Source organism: Macaca fascicularis, chromosome 4 (assembly GCF_037993035.2).
Source record: "Macaca fascicularis isolate 582-1 chromosome 4, T2T-MFA8v1.1".
Taxonomy (NCBI): domain Eukaryota; kingdom Metazoa; phylum Chordata; class Mammalia; order Primates; family Cercopithecidae; genus Macaca; species Macaca fascicularis.
This window is the reverse complement of record NC_088378.1, coordinates 135,675,967-135,697,121: the sequence shown is the minus strand read 5'-3', so window position 1 is coordinate 135,697,121 and position 21,155 is coordinate 135,675,967. Positions and strand designations below refer to the sequence as shown.

Here is a 21,155-nt window from a genome sequence, read left to right as displayed (position 1 = left end):
TCTCAAAAAATAAAAATGAAAATAAAAATAAAAATAAAAATAAATTAGAAAGAACGAAAGGATGGCACATCTGATTTTTCTGATTAAACTGAATCGTCATTTTAGCTAGTCATCACAAGGAAAGTGCTTTTTCAAGGTGAGAAAATGAGACTCTGGCATTTTTATTCTCTTTCAAGTGATGACCAGGACTTAGGATGACAGGGAGAAGCATAATGCTATTCTCCCTGCCTTATGCACTAACCTAAAAGTCAAATTTGGCTGGGTGCAGTGGATCACACCTGTAATCCCAGCACTTTGGGAGGCCGAGGCAGGCAGATCATGAGGTCAGGAGTTCGAGACCAGCCTGGCCAACATGGTGAACCCTCATCTCTACTAAAAATACAAAAATTAGCTGGGCATGGTGGTGAGCGCCTGTAATCCCTGCTACTTGGGTGGCTGAGGCAGGAGAATTGCTTGAACCTGGGAGGTGGAGGTTGCAGTGAGCCAAGATCACGCCATTGCACTCCAGCCTGGGCAACAAGAGCAAAAAAAAAAAAAAAAAAAAAAAAAAAAGGGGTCATATTGGAATACCCATTGCTTCCATATTTCCCTCTTGAGTTCTAGGGAAAGGGCCAAATTCAGAGTAGTTGAAGATTTTCCCTAAAAGACAAAAACTATTTCTGGGAGGCCAACTGTATGATATTAGCAGCCCTCGCTTTTTTGTTGTTGTTGTTGTTGAGATGGAGTCTCGCTCTGTCGCCCAGGCTGGAGTGCAGTGGTGTGATCTCGGCTCACTGCAAGCTCCGCCTCCTGGGTTCACGCCATTCTCCTGCCTCAGCCTCCCGAGTAGCTGGGACTACAGGCACCTGCCACCCCACCCGGTTAATTTTTTAATTTTTAATTTTATTTTTATTTTGTAGTAGAGACTAGGTTTCACCGTGTTAGCCAGGATGGTCTCAATCTCCTGACCTTGTGATCTGCCCACCTTGGCCTCCCAAAGCGCTGGGATTACAGGCGTGAGCCACTGCGCCTGGCCCAACCCTGGCTTTTTATAGGATGTTCTGCAGCATTTCTTATTGCACCTCAGTACGTGGTTGGAGGACTTGGTAGAAAGCAAGCTAAAATTAAGAAAGGTGAAACTCTCCTAGCTTAACAACATGATGCCATAATTTTCTGGACTCTCTGTACCATATCTGTTCTAGGGCAATAACACTCAGGTTAATTCAAGTGGTCTCAAAGTTAAGTATCCCTCACCTCTCAAAAATCCTTTATGATTACTGTCCAAACCATGGTCCAAGTGGCTCTTCAGTTAAAAAAGACTCCAGCCTTCATGTTGGCAGGAGGCTTTGATTAAAGAACAAAGAGTTAAGGATCAGAGAAAGTAATAGTCCTCTCACCTGGTTGGAATTGACACTGTAGTTGTGAAGACTGGCAATCTTCTTGCCCAGAAATATGAGCAGAAAGGAGCTCACCAAAGATAAGGAGATGGCTTGTAAAATTATCTTGGGAAGAACGCTGAAATCTGGTGTTACAGGAAACAGGAAGCTGGAATAGAATAGTGGAATTATTTCTGGATAGGAGGAATCCTTTCTTGGTATCTCCGCCACTCTATTCTAATATTGGGCCATCCTGATTCTTTTTTTTTTTTTTTTAATGACAATAGGGACAAGTGGAGTGATTGAGGCAGCAGCCTGCCAAAACTGCCAGCAAACCAAGCCACATTATGAAAGCCATTGAGAGAACATGCTGTTATGTCTTGTAGTTCAATGTGTCTGCCAGGTAGCAATGACAATAAACAGAACAGGCAAAACCTTAACGATTCATGAAAAATGGTTTATTGATACTGTTTGAGACCATATCAATAGGTGAATAGGTGGATATTTAAGGAAGACATAATGCCTATTTTATAGAATCTCTTCCAGAAGTTGAATATGAGGCAATACTTTCCAAGTCTTCCTATAATGTCAACATATGGCTGGGTACAGTGGCTCACGCCTGCAATCCCAGCACTTTGGGAGGCCGAGGTGGATGGACGACTTGAGGTCAGGAGTTCGAGACCAGCCTGACCAACATGGTGAAACCCTGTCTCTACTGAAAATACAAAAAATTAGCCGGGTATGGTGGTGTGCACCTGTAATGCCAGCTACTCTGGAGGCTGAGGCACAAGAATCTCTTGCACCCGGGAGGCGGAGGTTGCAATGAGCAGAGATCGCACCACTGCACTCCAGCCTGGGTGATAGAGTGAGACTCAGTCTCAAAAAAAAAAAAAAAAGTCAATATACTCTGACACCAAAACCAGACACAGATAGCACAAGAAAAACAAAACAAACAAACAAACAAAAAACCCGAAAAACAAAACAAAACTCTGGCCAATATCCTTCATAAACATAAATGCAAAAATTCTTATCATTTTAGCAAGTCAATATGTAAAAGGATAATACACTATGATCAAGTGGGGTTTATTCCAGAATGAAGCATTAGTTTAACAGTCAGAAATCAAGCACAATATTAACAGACTATAGAAGGAAAAAGAAATCTTGATGATTTAGAGGGAGTAGTGTTTTTCCATAGATCCATACTGGCATAATTCTTTAAGTCAAATCTGGAAGCACAAATATGCTTCCTTTTTTATTTCTCTAGATTACTTTCTAAGTCAGAAAAAATATCTAAGTGTTTTAGATAAGGTTTGCTATTTGAAATGCTTATTCGTTCTTTTGATTATCTTTAATCATTTCATCAAAGACAAATATGTATGCCTCAACAGTTGATTTCCTTTTGATAAATTATATAAAAATCCAAATTCAATATAATGAATCATGTAAATAACTCTTGGGAAAATTATTTTAAAAGAAATTTTGTGATATATATTTCCACAAAGCAAATAATCCCTTATCTAATTAAAATTCCTTATTAGTTCTTACATTTTACATTTTATTTTTGAGTAGAAAGAATTAAGTTTTAGCACCTCGAAGAGCTAAATGTCATTTTCTTCACCATCCAACTATGTCTTCTTCTTCTTTTCTTCTTCAACTTCTTTTTTTTTTTGTATTGAGACCAGGTCTTGCTGTATCACCCAGGCTGGAGTGCAGTGGCGTGATCATGGCTCACTGCAGCCTCAACCTTCCTCAATAAATCCTCCCACCTCAGCCTTCCAAGTAGCTAGGATTTCAGATGCATGCCACCACACCTGGCTAATCTTTTTTTTTTTTTTTTTTTGGAGAAACAGAATCCCACCATGTTGCCCAGGTTGGTCTTGAAATCCTGAGCTCAAGTGATTCGCCTGCCTCAGCCTCGCACAGTGCCGGGATTACAGGCATGAGCCACTGCGTCTGGCCCTACTGTCTATTTTAATTCCTTGTTTATAATTTATAACTTACAAGTTCCTTTGCATTTTCCCAGTAATTAGCTAAGTAGAAGCATAACTGAATGCTTAGAGGTAGTTATTTAAGTTATTATCAAATTCCACCTTTTTGTCTTTTTAAAAAGCTAGGTAAGAATGTGGCTGTCCTAAAGAGGTACACAGTAAATGTAATTTACTACCCCAATCTATATTAGTAAAGCTTGAATATTTAGTATGATAACAACGTAAAATACTGTTTTTCCTTTCTGTTCTCTGTAACATTCAATTCTTGTTAGCAAATGAGGTTCAAAGGGAACATGGACACAGCAGGAGCTAACTCAAATTGTCCAATCTTACTATTCTCTAGCAACCCTGGATAAATACATAATAAAAGAGAAAGCTCAAAGCAACACTTAAAATTCGACTTTTGAAATGCTCACTTGTCCATCTGTACCTTTGAATTTTATGATAAGAGATAAGTGAAACTTGGCTGTGTGGGTTTTTTCTTTTTTCTTTTTTACTTTTTGAGATAGTCTCCATCTATTGCTCAGGCTGGATCCTGGCTTGATCCTGGCTTACTGCAACCTCCAACTCCCTGGTTCAAGTGATTTTCTTGCCTTAGCCTCCCAAGTAGCTGTGATTACAGGTACACACCGCTATGCCCAGCTAGTTTTTGTATTTTTAGTAGAGATGGGGTTTCACCATGTTGGCCAGGCTGGTCTCGAACTCCTGACCTCATGATCTGCCTGCTTCGGCCTCCCAAAGTGCTGGAATTACAGGCATGAGTCTCTGTGCCCAGCCTGGCTGTGTGGTTTTGAAGTCATTGATAATAGAAGCATATTGTGTAAGTATAACAGAGTGGTTATAATTATAGACTTTGGAATTAAGGAGAAATATGTTCAAATGGTAGCTCTGCCACGGAGGAGCAATGTGCTAAGTAATTTAAACATGGGAAGCCTTAGTTTCCTTAGCTTAAAAAAGAAGACAATATCTACCTCAAAGCATTACTGTGGGGAGCAAATGAAATAATACAAATATGTAAAGTGTCAATCCCACTGTCGTTCTTGTTATTATTTTCTTTTTCCTGAGGACGGAGACCGTGTCTTGCTTATCTTTGTATTGCCTAGTACCTAGGTGGTGTCTGCCCACATTTTTTAATTGACTGGAATTTCAAGTTGATTCAGTCATCATCAGATTTCATTGAGAACTGAGTAGGATATGAGACTAGTTCAAACTGGTTGTGTCAAAATAGCCTACATTTGCCCAGGTGTGGTGACTCACACCTGTAATCCCAGCACTTTGGGAGGTGGAGGTAGGAGGATCACCTGATCCAGGTGTTCGAGATCAGCCTGGCAAACATGGTAAAACCCTGTCTCTACAAAAAATACAAACATTAGCCAGGCATGGTGGCAGGCACCTGTAATTCCAGCTACTCAGGAGGCTGAGCAGGAGAATCACTTGAATCTGGGAGGCAGAGGTTGCAGTGAGCTGAGATGGTGCCATTGCACTGCAGCCTGGGCGACAGAGCAAGACTGGTCTCAAAAAGAAAAAAAAAAAAAGCCTACATTTTGTGATCCTGGAGTTTAGCAAGTAGGCTTCACTCTTTACAGGATTCCTTATTATACAACGTGAGGAAATGGGCAATGCTCTTCAAAAGTCTCCCTGTGAGTCAAGAAACTGCAGTATATTGCCTTTCTTAGCTAATGTGATTCATCTGATTAAGGGTAAAAAAAAAATAATTTCCTAACAGAAGCAAGAGCCGCGCCTCATAGTCACTGGTAAGAATTATAATGTAAATTGATTGTGAGTCCTTAAGAACTCCATATGCCAGGCTATTTGAAGATCACTTTCTACCCAGAGTAAGAAAATAATGTTGCTCAAGGGCACCAGTTCTGGCCGGGCACCGTGGCTCACGCCTGAAATCCCAGCACTATAGGAGGCCGAGGCAGGAGGATTGTTTGAGCCTAGGATTTTGAGACCAACCTAAGCAACATTCAAAATGCTGTCTCTACTAAAAATGCAAAAAATTAGCGGGGCGTGGCAGTGCACGCCTGTGGTCCCAGCTACTCAGAGAGCTGAGGTGGGAGGATCACTGGAGCCTGCGAATTCAAGGCTGCAGTGAGCCGTGATTGCGCCACTGCACTCCAGCCTAGGCAACAGAATGAGACCCGGTGTCAAAAATAAATACATAAATAAAAGTAGGGCATCAATTTAGTCTAAGTTTGTGAAGGCAGAAGGAACGTTCATCTTCTGAACACAGAGCCACAGGAGAGAGGCTAGAAAAACCGAGGCATCTCTTGTCCGCTCCTTGAGAATTAATCAGAGAGGTATGGTAGTTCAGAAGGCCTATCATGTGCTCTTAAAAAAACACATGAGATTCTCTGGTATTCAGTGCATATAACAGTCTTCCTGGATAAGAGGACTGGCTCAACTATAAGAGAGACAGAGGCTGACCAGAGAAGACCCAACGAGTTGTCCCTAGCCCTTCTCCTTTCATGAACCTCTGTGTTCTAAAATGAATTTTGCTTTAGCCAGAGACTGCTAGTAGAAAATATCAATCAGGCTGTGTGGTCAGAGGCTAAGAGAGGGTATCAGAAAGAGAAATGCAATCTTGAAGAGTGGAATTACTGACCTATAAGGAATCATGTCAATAAGCGTCTGGCTGGTTTCTGTGGCCATGGTTATCTTGTTTGCAATCACAGTGAAGCCAATAATCTGTAGGGAGTAAAAAAAAAAAGGGGGGGTGGCATATGATTACCTAAATATAGTGCATCGCTTCCAGTAGCAGAGTTGCCCATAGCCTCTGGCAGAACAGAAAATGAAACAGGCAGCAGTCCCTATGCATGCAAGTCGGAGAGAGAGGCGTGGCTAGTTCAGCGGAGCAAGGCAGGCATTAGAGATCTTTCCTGAAGCTTTTGGTTCTCTAAGCTCCTTTCGGCATTGTAGCCAGAGTGCGAAACAACTTGGTCTGTGACACGTGATGGAAACAAATGGATGCCATGAACTTCTGTAGCCCCACCAACTTTATTTATTTTTTCTTGTTTTAATATTTAATATCTTTGAATCTCAATGGCTTTCAGTGAGATTGATCCACTTAAATACAGAATGACTTGGAAAATACCTGTCTCTTTGCTCCTCTTTAAATAAAGAGATGTGTATTTCAGAGTGTATCAGGAAGTGGGGAATCTCCCCACCAACTTTAAACATCTAGATTAATATAAACCTGTTTTCGGATAATGGCTGTATCAAGTTTTCAGTTTCAAAAGTTTTTAGTTCCAGGTACATTGTAATAATACAGATATGCCTTTCAGGGGCTTGTTGAGGTATATGAAGAGAGAAACATGATTAACCCTTAATAATGTGGAGCAACATTTAATTGCACAAAGAAAAAGTTCTGTAGCAAAGCAAGTACCTGCTTTCCGCCCGCTTTCATTTACTTCTAAAAATGGCAATTCTCCCTTTAGTCCCTGACTTTTAATTAGAGGGAAAAGAGACAACCTAGCAGCTGTTATAGCTTATAAAGACTCTGCATTGATGCGGATTAAACCGGAGACAAGACACCTCCATTCCTAGGTTTTAAAATAGCAGTTATACAGTTGCTTTATCCCATTCTTCCTACTAACACGTACGTCTTTCCCCAGCATCTACTGCAGGAGTTCAACCAGACGCTGAACAGGACAGCAGCTGGCTAACCTGTGATACTGACGAATACCCCTAGGAAGTCTACAGATTAGAATGGAAGGAAGAATCTGGATTACAGCTTGGATCAGAGAAGAAGAGTCTTGGTTTCCATATAGTTAAGAGGCAAGAAGTATGGCAAGTATGGCAAGGAACTCTTATTTCCAGTATAAAGGTAATATTTGCTCACAGAGAAAAATGAAGTAAATATGAAACATAGAAAAACAGAAATAACTCATCCAAAGACAACTATTGTTACTTTTTTTGTGTTTGCTATACAGCTTAAATAGACACAAATTATGAACATATAGTGTGTATAATTTCTTATAGCCAAGGGTCCCTTGAATTACCAGTATAGTCTACCTGGATCTCAGTTGTTGTGTTGAAAATTTTCCTAAATATTGAGTCTGCTCTTTTTTTTTTTTTTTTTTTTTTTTGAGACGGAGTTTTGCTCTTGTTGCCCAGGCTGGAATGCAGTAGTGCAATCTCAGCTCACTGCAACCTTTGCCTCCTGGGTTCAAGCGATTCTCATGCCTCAGCTTCCTAAGTAGCTGGGATTACAGGCATGTGCCACAACACCTGGCTGATTTTTTTAGTAGAGATGGGATTTCACCAGGTTGGCCAGGCTGGTCTTGAATTCCTGACCTCAGGTGATCCTCCTACTTTGGGCTCCCAAAGTGCTGAGATTACATGTGTGAGCCATCGCACCCAGCTGAGTCTGCTCTTAAGGACAGATTGATAGATGTGTGCAGTTTCCTCCAGCACATCTAAACATTAGTAGTTTCTTCGTGGGTGCTGTGAGAGGCATTTTAGACCCTAGACCATGGGTGCCTCCATCCTCCCTGTCTCATTTTCCTCACCGCTAGGGGTAACAGGGAGGTCTTTTTCTAGTTCTAACCTGCATCTCTAATCCCTGCTATGTGGCAGAAACTGTGTCCCCATCACTTGACTTGACATGTGTATAGGTAGTGTATTGCAGGCTTCAATAGCCTGTGAGCACAAAGTAGGTCACAAAAAAGGTTAATGCCTAAATTGCAATTATTCTAAGCCTTCACCTATTTTATTGCTGGACCTCTGTTTCCTCCCCTACCTTACCTCGTGGGGCATTGTAATTACTTATAGCATTCTCCAAAGGAATATACCCTCCCTCCCACCCTCCCTCCTTCCCTCTCTTCCTTCCTTCCTTCCTTTTCTTCTTTTCGTTTCTTTTTCTTCTTTTTTCTTTTTTCTTCTTCTCCTCCTTCTTCTTTCTTCCTTCTTCTTTTATTTTTTAGACAGAGTCTTGCTCTGCTGACCAGGCCGGAGTGCAGTGGTGCAATCTCAGCTCACTGCAACCTCTGCCTCCTGGGTTCAAGCAATTCTCCTGCCTCAGCCTCCTGAGTAGCTAGGACTACAGGCGTGCGCCACTATGCCCAACTAATTTTTTGTATTTTTAGTAGAGATGGGGGTTTCACCATGTTGGCTAGGCTGTTCTTAAACTCCTGACCTCAAGCAATCCACCCGCCTCCACCTCCCAAAGTGCTGGGATTACAGGCGTGAGCCACTGAGCCTGGCCCCCAGAGCAATATCTTGACTGTGGCTCACAAACCAATCTGTCAGCCATAGACAAACCACAACATTCTTTGCACTCTCACTTCTCTCTTTTCCTTATAACTCTGGTTCATGTTGATTGCTTTCAAGGCTGTGTAAACCAAAAACAAAATTCTAAGGCCCCCAATCATCGGAATGGACCCCACCTCTTAGCCAAGGGAATTCCAAAGTTAACCTGAAAAAACTAGTTCAGGCCATGATTGAAGCAGGGGTCAGACATACCTGATTACATCCCTCCTCCCTTTTGGAATTCAGGAAAAGTCAACCAGCATTAACCTCAAAACAGACCCTTAAGTCTGATAAGAAACATTTACAACCCATTCTCTTTGAAGCCTGCTACTTGCAGGCTGCATCTGCATGATACAACTTTGGTCTCCACAACCCCTTACTGTAACCCAGACATTCATCTCTATTGATAATAACTCTTTCTATCAATTACCAATCAGAAGAATTTTAAATCTGCCTATGATATGGAAGCCCCCACTCCTTCAAGTTGTCCCACCCTTCCAGATCAAACCAGTGTAAATCTTACAGGTATTGATGGATATATTGTGTCTCCCTAATGTGAGCTTGGCTCACTGCAAGCTCTGCCTCTCGAGTTCACACCATTCTCCTGCGTCAGCTGTACCCTGACCACCTTGGGCACATGTTGTCAGGACCTCCCTCCAGAGGCTGTGTCACAGGGGCTTCCTTAACCTTGGCAAAATCAACTTTCTAAATTGATTGAGACCTGTGTCAGATACATCTGGGTTTACAGGCTGCTTGAAGGAACATCACTATGATCCTTGGTGCTGATGTCGCTTAAGAGAGGGCTGAGCGTGGTGGCTCATGCCTGTAATCCCAGCACTTTGGGAGGCCGAGGTGGGTGGATCACGAGGTCAGGAGATCGAGACCATCCTGGCCAACATGGTGTATCAAGAATATGATACATTGTTACTAACTGTAGTTACTATGTTGTACAACAGATCTCTTGAAATTATTCCTCTTATCAAACTGAAATTCTGTATCCTTTGGCCAACATCTCCCCAAACCACTCTCCTGCAACTCTAGCCCCTGGTAACCACCATTCTACTCTTCACTTCAATGAGTTCAACCTTTTTAGATTCCACATATAAATGAGATCATGCAGTATTTGTCTTTCTGTGCCTGGCTTATTTCACTTAACATGTCCTCTGGGTTCATCCATGTTGTCCCAAATGACAAGATTTCCTTCTTTTTATTTTTTATTTTATTTTAATTTTTTAAAACCAAATACCCAGTCTTTAAGGAGAAGGATTTCCTTTTTTCTAAAGGCTGAATAGTATTCCATTGTATATGTATACCACAATTTTTTAAAAATCATTTTTTGTTACATGTCTGTCAACTAATACCTGTATATACCACATGTATCCATTTATCTATTGATGAACACTTGGGCTGATTCCATATCTTGGGTGTTTTAAATAGTGCTGCAGCGAACATGAGAGTGCAGGTATCTACTCAACATACTGATTTCATTTCCTTTAGATACATACCCAATAGTGGGATTGCTGGATCTGCCTTCAGGGTTTTGAAAAATCTTTTGAAAAACAAGCCTTTCAGCTTCTGGCCTTTATGAATTAATAGCTTTTCACACGTTCAAAGGGAAAATAATATGCACCTCTATAAGAAGTAGGCAACAGTCATAGGAAAGTTTAGTCTAAAGTCTCAAGACAGTATTTTTCAACCTTAAAGAGGATAGACCTGGATTAGTTAGTGTAAGATGGGTTATGCTGTGGCAACATACAAGTCATGAGATTGTAGCATTTTAACACATCGAAGTTATTTTTTTGCCCACTCAAAGTCCGTGGTGTGTTGGTGTCTCTCAGGCAGCTTCTTTGCAAACAATGCCCCGGGGATTTGAGCTAATTTCACCTGGGGATTCCATTTTCTTTTCTTTTCTTTTCTTTTTTTTTTTTTTTTTTTTGAGACAGAGTCTTGCTCTGTCGCCTAGGCTGGAGTGCAGTGGCGCGATCTTGGCTCACTGCAAGCTCTGCCTCTCGAGTTCACACCATTCTCCTGCATCAGCCTCCCGAGTAGCTGGGACTACAGGTGTCCGCCACCATGCCCAGCTAATTTTTTTGTATTTTTAGTAGAGACCGGGTTTCACCATGTTAGCCAGGATGGTCTCGATCTCCTGACCTTGTGATCCGCCCGTCTCAGCCTCCCAAAGTGCTGGGATTACAGGCGTGAGCCACTGCTCCCAGTCTCCATTTTCTTAACATACTGCTCCTGTCATCATCACAGCAGGGGAGGAAAGAAGAGGGAATTTGCACCTATTCACCTCTTCTTTGGCTGAAGTCACTGGGTCCTCCTAATTGCAAGAGAGACTGGGAGGTGCAGGGGGCATACGATTACTTGGTTAACTTGAAGCATCTTTGCCACAGACCACCTCTTAAGAAAGAAATAATTCTCTTTTTTTTTTTTTTTTTTTTAAGATGGAGTCTCGCTCTGTCGCCCAGGCTTGAGTGCAGTGGCGTGATCTCGGCTCACTGCGACCTCTGCCTCCCAGGTTAAGTGATTCTCCTATCTCAGCCTCTGGAGTAGCTGGAATTATAGGCACACACCACCATATCCGGCTACTTTTTGTATTTTTAGTAGAGACAAGGTTTCACCATGTTGGCCAGGCTGGTCTTGAACTCCTGACCTCAGCGGGTCGGCCCACCTCAGCCTCCCAAAGTGCTGGGATTATAGGCATGAGCCACCATGCCAGGCCCCGAATTCAGCAATCTTAAAATGAAAAATGCTGACTTAGAAAATCTGAGCTTTATTGATGAAAATATCTTTATCATGGTAAAATGTTAATTATAACTGTAACATATAAATTTTACCAGCAGATTTTAGAAAAGAAACAAGAGGCCAGGTGCGTTGGCTCATGCCTGTAATCCTGGCATTTTGGGACGCTGAGGCGGGCAGCTCACTTGAGGTCAGGAGTTCGAGACCAGTCTGGCCAACATGGTGAAACCCCTATCTCTACTAAAAATATAAAAATCAGCTGGGCATGGTGGTGGGTGCCTGTAATCCCAGCTACTCGGGAGGCTGAGGAAGGAGAATCGCTTGAATCTGGGAGGCGGAGGTTGCAGTGGGCCGAGATCACGCCACTGCACTCCAGCCTGGGTGACACAGCGAGATTCTGTCTCAAAAAAAAAAAAAAGAAAAGAAACAAGAAACATTATTATTAGACAGCGAGCCCTAGCTCTGCTACTTACTAATGACATAGATTAGAAAAAACATTTAACATCTCATTTGCCTCAATTTCTTTGTTATATATATTTATTTTTATGAAGGTATAATTTAGATACAATAAAGTGCAAAGCTTTTAGATATAAAGTTCTATTTTTTTTTTTTTTTTTTTTGAGATGGAGTCTCACTCTGTCGCCCAAGCTGGAGTGCAGTGGCACGATCTTGGCTCACTGCAACCTCTGCCTCCCAGGTTCATGCCATTCTCCTGCCTCAGCCTCCCGAGGAGCTGGGATTACAGGCGTCCACCACCTCGCCCGGCTAAGTTTTTGTATTTTTAGTAGAGATGGGGTTTCACCATGTTGGCCAGGATGGTCTCGATCTCCTGACCTTGTGATCCACCCACTTCGGCCTCCCAAAGTGCTGGGATTACAGGCGTGAGCCACCGCGCCCGGCCAGTTCTATGTGTTTTGAGGAATTTATATGCCAGGTAACTGCCACCCTAATTAACACCTAATTAACACATGAAACATTTCCATCACCCTGATAAATTAGTTTTCTACCACTTACTATTTAATTTTTCCACGTGGGCAGCCACTAATCTTTTTGTCATGACAGATTAGTTTTTCCTGCTCTAGGAATTCATGTAATGGAATTATACAGTATGTAGCCTTTTGTGTCTTTTCTCTTTCATGCTACATAATGTTTTTGAAATCCATCCATGTTGTACACACAACGTGTGTGTGTTTATCTCCAGTTTGTTCCTTATTGCTGAAAAGTACTCTCTTGTAGGAAATCATTACACACATTACAATATGTTACATTTTGTGTCTAGTATCTCTCTCTACTTTGTAGAGGTGAACAGTCAAAACAATTAGAATTGAAGCATGGAGAATAAAATCAGGATTCCAAAAATGGGATAGAAGCAGAAGCAGTATATTCTAGGATCTTGGCAGTAGCCAAAATGAACTGTTTTGTGGACAACAAAGTCATCTGTAGGGACCTTAACATTGGGGCATAAGGTGAGTCGCAACCAGGGTGCCCAGTGATCTATATAAACTAGGGCTACAAGATAGGCATCATTAGGAGATTTGACTGGTATGTCTGTATTTCTTGGGAAGGACTGGTCTTGACTCTATCCTCAGCTAATTGCTGTTGTTGAGATTGTGTTTGCTGAATAAGCTTGCATTTTGCTTGCTTGAGTTTTGTTCTTTTTTTTTTTTTTTTTTTGAGATGGAGTCTCGCTCTTTCGCCTAGGCTGGAGTGCAGTGGTGCTATCTCAGCTCACTGCAAGCTCCGCCTCCTGGGTTCATGCCATTCTCCTGCCTCAGCCTCCCGACTAACTGGGATTACAGGCACGTGCCACCTCAACTGGCTAATTTTGTATTTTTAGTAGAGACAGGGTTTCTCCATGTTGGTCAGGCTGGTCTCGAACTCCCGACCTCAGGTTATTCGCCTGCCTTGGCCTCCTAAAGTGCTGGGATTACAGGCGTGAGCCACTGCACCCAGCCTCTGCTCTGTGGTTCTTGAGCCAAACCTGTACTGTTGGATACATGTCCATTTTTGAGGCCATTTCTTTCTGAAGGCTGGGGTTCGGGTATGGGTTCTTATTGAACAAGATGTTCAGATCTTCCAGTTGTTTCTCCGTGAACATCGTATCTTTCCTTTGTGAATGCATCTGGTTCTAGCCATAGGAAAGGGCTGTTCATTTCCTCCTTGGTTCTTTGGCCCTTTGTCTGTTATCGTTTAAACATGAGATTGCTTGTGCCTCAATTCTTGGATTTCATTTTATTTTATTTTTTTTAGGAAGGTCCTCTGAGTCTGACATCTTCTAATCTAGATGTGCTCCTATGTTCAAGTCCAGGGATGAGCTGCCTCAATTTCCTTATTGTAGCATAGTGAGAAGGAATGGAGGTTGAATAACAGTATGATTTCAACTACATTAAAATAAAAATAAAACATTTATGTAGAAAAAGATGGAAATTCACCAACATTGAGGCTAGGCCTGTCATATGTTTGTCTGAGAGAAGAAAGGAGTGAATAACTGAAAATACTAAAATATCATTAGTAGTTGACTTTGGACAGTGCAACTATAGGAATTTCTTTTCCTCTACCACTTTTTTAAACTTCCTTATGTTTTTCAAACTTAGAATGAGCCTGTATTTCTTTCACAAGGGGAAAAAAACCTTATCTTTGAAATATTATGAGAATGAGGCAATAGATAAAAGTACTTGGAAATAAGCATTTTGTGAGGCAGATCTATTGTGCTATTGTGACTATAGTTAATAATGTGTACTTGGAATTGCTAAGAGAGTAGATCTTAAATGCTCTCACAACAAAAATAATAACTGCTGCTAGGGGTGCAAGGTGAAAAAAATTAAAAATGATAATTAGGCCAGGCGTGGTGGCTCACACCTGTAATCCCAGCACTTTGGGAGGCCGAGGCGGGTGGATTACCTGAGGTCAGGAGTTTGAGACCGGCCTGGTCAACATGGTGAAACCCTATCTCTACTAAAAAAATACAAAAATTAGCTTGCCATTGTGGCACACACCTGTAATTCCAGCTACTCAGGAGGCTGAGGCAAGAGAATTGCTTGAACCTGGGAGGCAGAGGTTGCAGTGAGCCAAGATTGCACCACTGCACTCCATTCTGGGCAACAGAGCAAGACTCTGTCAAAAAAAAAAAAAAAAAACAAACTTGATTTAACTTTTCATAATGTGTATCTACATCAAAATATCACATCATAAACTATAGATTCAATTTTTATTTGTCAACTATAGTATCAAAATATTTTAGAAAAAGAAAATAAGCATGTTTTCACAAATATAAGCATATATCGAAAACTAAATGTATTCAGCTTTTACACAATTCAACTCAACTTTTTAAAAAATATTAAAATTATGTAAACTATGAATTTGGGACGTCAAAAACACCTACCAGAAATAATTCCATGGGAAACTCAATGGGATACTGATTGAAAGAAATTCTGATACATTTGTTGATTCGCAGAGCAACAACAACTGTTAGAAATAGTAGAATGCTGGTGGAATTAGCTTTTGGGAGAGCTACACAGTAATTAATTATGTCCTGAAAGAAAATAAAATTACAGAGGCTTAGAAAGGGATATAGTAATTGCCTAAGTCTAGAAATGGACACTGTAGATTAACTCAAAAAGAAGTCCCCAAGTAGAGTTTCTGGATACAAAGGTCTCTATGGGCATTACTAGAATAGTGAGGGCAAGCATGGTGGGGGTGACCATTTATGTAAAAAGAGGGACAGTAATGTTCAATAAGGACAAGGAGAGAATACACTGTATGTTTTAGTATAATGAACAGGCCCTAGAAGTTCTGTTTATAAGCCAATAGTTCTTAGTTTTCCCAAATAATATACTGTAGCTTAGCTCCTACCCTATTCTTACATTCAGGAACTACTTAGTATTGTATATCCTTCAGATGTTTTAGGAGACATGTCTGTTATAAGGTAGGTAATGAAAAGAACTGTGATATATACAATATCTTAAAGGTCAAATTTTAATGTATATCATGATAGTTTAAAAGGCTGACTGAAATGGTTAGTCAACTGAAAGCATGGTCTGGCATCTGCAATTAATCAAGACCCTAATTCTCCAATAAAGGAAAATATTTCTAGTACCCTCTTGACTAAGCTGCTATTGGCTGTGTCTCCTTTCAGAACGGGCAGGAGTCTCCCCACTGAGGTCCACCTCTCTTTGGAGGCAAGAGGAGTGGCATTTGTAACTCTCGATAAGAGTTGAAATTACTCACATAGAAGAAGGAGATGGGACCGGCATGGAAACTAATCATAATCCCGAAGATGCAAGTCAGCTGGGACAGCATGATATGCAGTGCCACAGCAGCCAGGTAAGCACTCATTGCAGACTCCGGAAGGTAAGTGGCAATGAAGCCCAAACCCAATACGCCCATTATTAGCTGCAGAGAAGAGAAAACCAGAGTGGGGCAGAATGTCTTCAATCCAGCAATGGCACCAATGGCGCTCTCCAGGAAAAGAAGAGTTTCCAATAGAAAAGTTAAGATAGGCCCCTTTGGTAACTCTTATAACTCTCTTTCCCTAATGAACAGAAGTTGATAACATGGGTCCTTGTATGTTGATCAGAGCCTCCTGACAAGTGCTAGCCCACACTAGTACTTCCTTTCCTCCTTTGTGAGCAGTCAGCTCACTTAAGTTCTTGCCCTGGAATCTACTGCTCTCTAGGTTGACTTGGGGAAAACAGGGACAAGGTGATCAGAACAAACCTTTGCCTATTTATTCATTTATGAGACAGGATCTCACTCTATTGCTCAGGCTGGAGTGCAATCATAGCTCACTCTAACCTCAAACTCCTGGGCACAAGGGACCCTCTGCTTCAGCTTCCCAAGTAGCTGGGACTACAGACGCACACAGCACTGAGCTAAGTTTTTTTTTTTTTTTTTTCGTAGAGGTGGGGAGTCTTGCTATGTTACCTAGGCTGGTGTCGAACTCCTGACCTCAAGTGATTCTCCTGTTTTGGCCTCCCAAAACCCTGGAATTACAGGCATGAAAGCACTGTGCCTGGCCTGCCTTTGCCTTTTTAAACCTCTTTCATTAGAAGCTTTGATAGCCCTTTTCAGGAGATGTTAACATTCCTCTGAGGAATGTAGCTTTTCACAAAGGAGAAGATAATTCCAAAACAGTGGGATCAAGCTCAAACTTCTTGGCCTTTGACTCTTATCTTTACTGAGAATGATTAAATTGAATTTATTTGTTTTCAGGATTATGCATATCCTGAAGAAAAATTTAAAAAGGTATTTTACATGTCAATATACATATATATAATTTATATTATAGCCAGGCGTGGTGGCTCATGCCTGTAATCCCAGCACTTTGGGAGGCTGAAGCAGGTGGATCACGAGGTCAGGAAATCGAGACAATCCTGGCCAACATGGTGAAACACCGTCTCTACTAAAAATACAAAAATTGGCTGGGCGCGGTGGTGTGCGCCTGTAGTCCCAGCTGTTGGGGATGCTGAGGCAGATGTGAGCCACCATGCCCAGCCCTCTTCCTTTTTTAGATGAAAAAAGCTGAGGCTTGAAGGAGGAGAGAAAGCATGTATGAGGCCGCTTGACAATTAAAAGGCTGCTTGTGTATTTTGTCTTATCCCACAAGATTAAACTTTTTAACCACAGGAAACTATATATTGTTTTTTAAATTTTTGGCCTGTTAAAGTACCAAATTCATTTCTCTGTGCCAACTAAGTATAACTTATTGATGCTTACTATGTGACAGGCTCTAGGCTAAATACTTTGCATGCGTTTTTTTCACTTAATCCTCCTAAGAACCCTGCAAAACAAATATTATTCCTGCTTTACACATGAGGAAACTGAGGCCCACCAAGGTAAAATAATTTACCAAAGTTCACACAGCTCATAGTGTCAGGGCTGGAGTCTGCCCACGTTGATAGCCTGCCTTTGTAGGTACCCAATAAATCTTTACCTAATGAAAGACAGTCCCAGGGGAGATCAGTGAAAATCAACTAGAGAGTGGGTTAGTTGAGAAAAAAGAGAAATAAGCCTGGAAGATGTAACTTGAGTTCAGTGGATGAACTTTTGGTGATAGACTCTCAGAGGAAATTAAAGACAGTGTCAAAATAAGTTTTGAGATTTTAATGAGTCATTCACATTATTGTCCTTTAGCTGTGGTCCTTGTCAATGCAGAAAAAGGATTCCAGATCTGACTCTAAAGCTTACTAACCCAAAGATAATGTGTGAGCCTGTGAGGCTATTATTATTATTATTATTATTATTATTATTATTATTTTGGAGACAGGGTCTCACTGTGTCACCTAGGCTGGAGTGCAGTGGTATGATCACAGCTTACTGCAGCCTCAACCTCCTGGGCTCAAGTGATCCTCCCACCTCAACCTCCTGAGTAACTAGGACTACAGGCACATGCTACCATGCCCAGCTAGATGAGGCTATTCTTGTTGATAGAATATAAAGCAATTTTTGGCCAGGTACAGTGGCTCATGCCTGTAATCCCAACAGTTTGGGAGGCCGAGGTGGGTGGATCACCTGAGGTCAGGAGTTCAAGACCAGCCTGGCTAACATGGTGAAACCCCTTCTCTACTAAAAATACAAAAATTTGCTGGGTGTGGTGGCATGCACCTATAATCCCAGCTACTCGGGAGGCTGAGGCAGGAGAATCACTTGAACCTGGGAGGTGGAGGTTGCAGTGAGCCACCATTGTCCCATTGCACTCCAGCCTGAGCAACAAGAGCAAAACTCCATCTAAAAAAAAAAAAAAAAAGAATATGAAGCAATTTTTTAAAAGGTAAGATCAGGAGTGGAACTCTGGACTAACAGTCCCCAACCCCCCGGGGCCACGGACCGGTACTGGTACTGGTTTGTGGCCTGTTAGGAACTGGGTGCTGCACAGCAGGAGGTGAGCAGCGGGCAAGCAAGCATCACTGCCTGAGCTCTCTGCCTTCTGTCAGATTAGCCACAGCATTAGATTCTCAGGGAAGCATGAACCCTATTGTGAACTGCATATGCAAGGGATCTAGGTTGCGTGCTCCTTATGAGAACCAAATGCCTGGTCATCTGAGGTGAAGCAGTTTTATCCCAAAACCACCACCCTCCCTGGCCCTGACCTGCCATTTGTGGAAAAATTGTCTTCCAGGAAACTGGTCCCTGGTTGCAAAAAGGTTGGGGACCACTGCTCTGGACCATTGTCCCTTACACCCTTTGTCTTAGAGGAGAAAGGACTGAAGAGAATGTTCAATATCTCATCCTAAATCAGTGGTAGATGATTTCTGAAGAGAGAGAAGTTTATCACTAAGGAGACACCCTATTCACACAGCCTCCGATTTTTCAAAAAATCAATCACTGCAGTTCCAGGTATATCACAATGGATCACAGGAGCAGTATAAGGAAGGGGTCTGTTTATAGCCCCTTTATTCAGTTCCTTTTAAGGGATTTGAAGACTCAGATCCTACCTGAATAATCCCAGTCAGAAAAGTTGTGGTTGCCACCACACTCAAGGATTTATTATAGCCCATAAGGTAGGAGGGGGCAGAAAACTCATCCTTGAGGAACGATCCCATGACCAGGTGACCATTGTTGAATGGGCTGATTTTCAGAACATTGATCAGCAGAGCACTCACCAGGAAGAAGGAACCTATGGAAGAAGATGTTAGGTGGAAGGTGAAGTTTCAAGTCCAGGTAAACTGATATTGACAAAAGCAAGGTATAGTTGAATTCTGGCTTGTCCTTCATCTGAATAACTTTTCTCATTTGAAAGTGGCCATTGAGAAGTAAGAAAGATTGAGAAAGAGAACTGTGGCTCCACATATTGTGACCAACTCATGGAATTTAGATGGTGGTGGTGTAGGTATTTAGTCTCTTTGTATTATGGGCATGTTGAGTGGAATAGAGAAGTTGACTGAAATGGGTGTCGGCTCAGCTACTGTGTCTGCTCTTAGAGAAGGTTAAAAGTGAGATGGCAGCGAAAATACTAGAAAACAAAGCAACCGCCAGGTGTGGTGGCTCACACCTGTAATCCCAGCACTTTGGGAGGCTGAGGAAGGTGGATCACCTGAGGTCAGGAGTTTGAGACCAGCCTGACCAACATGGAGAAACCCCATCTCTACTAAAAATACAAAACGAGCTGGGCGTAGTGGCACATGCCTGTAATCCCAGCTGCTCAGGAGGCTGAGGCAGGAGAATCACTTAAACCTGGGAGGCGGAGATTGCAGTGAGCCGAGATGGCATGATTTGCACTCCAGCCTGGGCGACAACAGCAAAACTCCATCTCAAAAAAAAAAAAAAAAAAAAAGAAAGAAAAAGAAAAAAGAAAACGAAGCAATCAGTAACAATAGGAAGAAAAATAATACTGACACTGAGGTAAATTAAACTTATTTCAAACATTATTTTGTTTAGTCCTCATATTGTCATACCACATATGAGAGCAAAGGTACACCTTAACTTTAAATTTACCCAACATAAATAAATTTCTAACAACCCTTATTATAAGTATTTGGAAATGATTGTGAGGTTCCTCAGAAACTTGGAAATATAGGAATAAAGTTGTTTTCTTGGTGTTCAAATGTAAAATCAACACATAATGGATTGAATAAAGACATGAACTATTCTTCATTTTTATTATTTTATTTTGAGATGGAGTTTCACTCTTGTTGCCTAGGCTGGAGTGCAATGGCGTGATCTTGCTCACTGCAACCTCCGCCTCCCGGGTTCAGGCAATTCTCCTGTCTCAGTCTCCCAGGTAGCGGGGATTACAGGCACCTGCCACCACGCCTAGCTAATTTTTTGTATTTTTAGTAGAGACAGGGTTTCACTATGTTAGCTAGGCTGGTCTCAAACTCCTGACCTCGTTATCCGCTTGCCTTGGCCTCCCAAAGTGCTGGGATTACAGGCGTGAGCCAACGTGCCCGGCCCAGCTATTCCTAAAAAAGGAAAAGTAGCACTTCACATCTGGAAGGATGGGATGTTAATCAGACTGAACATAAAAACATATATAAAGAATGTGTCAGCTGGGCGCGGTGGCTCACGCCTGTAATCCCAGCACTTTGGGAGGCCAAGGCGGAGGGATCACCAGGTCAGGAGACCGAGACCATCCTGGCTAACATGGTGAAATCCCATCTCTACTAAAAATACAAAAAATTAACCGGGCGTGGTGGCGGGCGCCTGTAGTCCCAGCTACTCGGGAGGCTGAGGCAGGAGAATGGCGTAAACCTGGGAGGCGGAGGTTGCAGTGAGCCAAGATGGCGCCACTGCACTCCAGCCTGGGCGACAGAGCGAGACTCCGTCTCAAAAAAAAAAAAAAAAAAAAAAAAAAAAAAAAAAAAAAAAGAATGTGTCATTCAGAATGGTAAATGTTGGTGGATTGGTCAGTTCAGTGGAGAAATCTAGGAAAAGGCACATCACTGAGTAAATACTGGCAATAACCTTCTAAACTTATGGGGGAATTTTGTGATTTGATTTCTATGCAGGCTCACCTAGGTGAAGTAAATGTGCTGATTCTATGACCTTTAATTAGTCTGGCCTCTGTAATAAGTTATTTCTAATTATAAATTAGTAGATGGACTTTTGACTCAGGGAAGGGAAGTACTTATCCTAGGGATGTCAGTGTTTTGATTACTGTGGTAACATTTTCTCATTGTAAATTAGTAAGCTGGCTTGCTGTATTACAAGTCAGCCCATGGAGTTTGGTTAATATGGGTCAGATGAAAGAAATATCTGCTCTAGGAGTATTCACATAATCATTTCTGAATCTTCTGGGTTGAGGGAAGTCAGATGCCAATGTGTGGTGATTTCTCAAGGAAAGTACCTCTACCCTTTAATTTCTTTGGGAAACAAC

General features: G+C 41.8%; 1 protein-coding gene and 1 long non-coding RNA gene across 3 annotated transcripts in view; one reads left to right on the top strand and one right to left on the bottom strand.

The window, feature by feature from the left end:
• LOC102117245 (uncharacterized) overlaps window positions 1-16,889 on the top strand; it is a 72,494-nt gene extending 55,605 nt beyond the window's left edge. The window contains exons 2-3 of one of the 2 annotated variants that reach the window (XR_006697530.3): window positions 6,961-7,172; window positions 15,477-16,889. This is a non-coding gene — a long non-coding RNA (uncharacterized lncRNA). The remainder of the gene's footprint in view (window positions 1-6,960; window positions 7,173-15,476) is intronic. The other variant, XR_276561.5, reaches the window with a different exon arrangement.
• The window catches only part of SLC26A8 (solute carrier family 26 member 8), an 80,409-nt gene that overhangs the window by 32,890 nt on the left and 26,364 nt on the right, over window positions 1-21,155 (bottom strand). The window contains exons 5-9 of the mRNA XM_005553202.5: window positions 18,775-18,956; window positions 15,569-15,733; window positions 14,724-14,873; window positions 5,952-6,034; window positions 1,377-1,524 (exon numbers count right to left, since the gene is read on the bottom strand). Of these exons, the coding sequence (XP_005553259.3) occupies window positions 1,377-1,524; window positions 5,952-6,034; window positions 14,724-14,873; window positions 15,569-15,733; window positions 18,775-18,956 (728 nt within the window). The remainder of the gene's footprint in view (window positions 1-1,376; window positions 1,525-5,951; window positions 6,035-14,723; window positions 14,874-15,568; window positions 15,734-18,774; window positions 18,957-21,155) is intronic.